The 1,439-nt window shown below is 52.3% G+C and overlaps 1 protein-coding gene across 3 annotated transcripts in view; it reads right to left on the reverse strand.

The window, feature by feature from the left end:
- The window catches only part of Wdr27 (WD repeat domain 27), a 289,190-nt gene that overhangs the window by 266,085 nt on the left and 21,666 nt on the right, over window positions 1-1,439 (reverse strand). For all 3 annotated transcript variants that reach the window (XM_023711986.1, XM_023711985.1, XM_023711984.1), the window contains exon 4: window positions 146-287. In XM_023711986.1, coding sequence (XP_023567754.1) covers window positions 146-287 — 142 coding nt within the window. The remainder of the gene's footprint in view (window positions 1-145; window positions 288-1,439) is intronic.

Below are 1,439 nucleotides of genomic sequence, written 5' to 3' on the forward strand. Positions count from 1 at the left end.
GAGACAAGGCTAGCAGGGAAGGGTATCGGACACCAGCCTGCACAGCTAGACAGGAAAATGGCCCACACCTGTCCAACGACTGAGACAGCTTACAGGCCTGTCATTCCCCTTAAATATTTTTCAAATGCTTGACCTTTCTATTTACCTTGAACTGCCTTTTCTCTGCACACCTCCAGGTTCCACACCATCACAAAATCCTGTGATGCAGAACAGATCAGAGGCGGGGCTTCTCGATTTCCAAAAGCTATGGCAGTAATTGCCTGCAGGTGTCCTTTGAGGATTAGAAGCTAAAGGATGAAAGGCAAAGCAATCAGAGTTACATACAATATCTAAAAATAAAAGAAAAAGCCCAAGAAATTATGTAGATTAAAACTATCACATGCATAAATTTCCTGCCTTCACTTTGAATTCACTCGCTAAGATTCTGCGCCTCGGGCCAACCCTGTCAGGGGAGCCATCTGTCATCACCCCACCTCACTCGCTGACAGTGATGCAGGCAGCACCACCCTCCCTTTCTCTAGAGCCTGTGACAAGCGAATGTATGAGGAGTCCCCACTGCAGACAGAAGGGGAACCAGTTGAGTGGACAGCTGCAGAGGAAGCCACCACGCCAGGAGACCCTGGCTTGGGAGGAGTGGGCTGGAGGCCGTGTGGGGTCCTGCCAGCAGCCATGGATGCTAGAAACAGGTGCAACTGGCCTGGTGTTGACACTTGCGTGGAGCTTGGCCAGTGCGTGAGGGCCCTGGAGGCCAGCAGAGGAATCTGAGCTGAGGAACAAAACACAACTACGAGGCCAGCCTCACTTTTCTTGTTGCTGGAACAAAACACCTGACGCCAGCAGCTTGAAGGAGCAGAGGTGCACCGTGGCTCACGTTCTAAGTTTCAGTCCATGTTTGCAGGCTCCAAATAGAAACAGAAGGCAGAGGACACCATGAAAAAAACCAGGGCCTGTCACTTCTGACCAGACCCTACCCCCCAGCCCTGGGCTGGCTCCAACACCCCACAGTGCAGTCACATTCCACCAGCCCTGCCTCTGAGCACACGAGGCTTGGGGAACACTAGTTATGAGTCATAAGTACCAGTATGGAGGACAGATGAAAGTGGGGCTCAGCGGGCCAGTGAGACAGGTGGCAATGGGCAGACTGTGTGAGGAAGACAGAACACAGGCCCTGACACAGCAGTGGGATGCACAAGAGAGAAGCAGGTGGCTGGCAGACTCCATGACCAACAGACACAGAGGGACAGAGGGAAGGACAGCACAGCAGGACTTGGTGCAATAGACTGAAATGATAGCATGAGAAGAAAGGAGATACATGTGGAGGCAGGAAGAGACCCAAATGGTCGGGACCATTTGGTCCATGGTGAGCAGATGCACAGACAGGTGGACATCCGACAGACCATTTGGTCCATGGTGAGCAGATGCACAGACAGGTGGACATC

Source organism: Octodon degus, unplaced genomic scaffold (assembly GCF_000260255.1).
Source record: "Octodon degus isolate 3935 unplaced genomic scaffold, OctDeg1.0 scaffold00022, whole genome shotgun sequence".
In the NCBI taxonomy this organism is placed as follows: Eukaryota; Metazoa; Chordata; class Mammalia; order Rodentia; family Octodontidae; genus Octodon; species Octodon degus.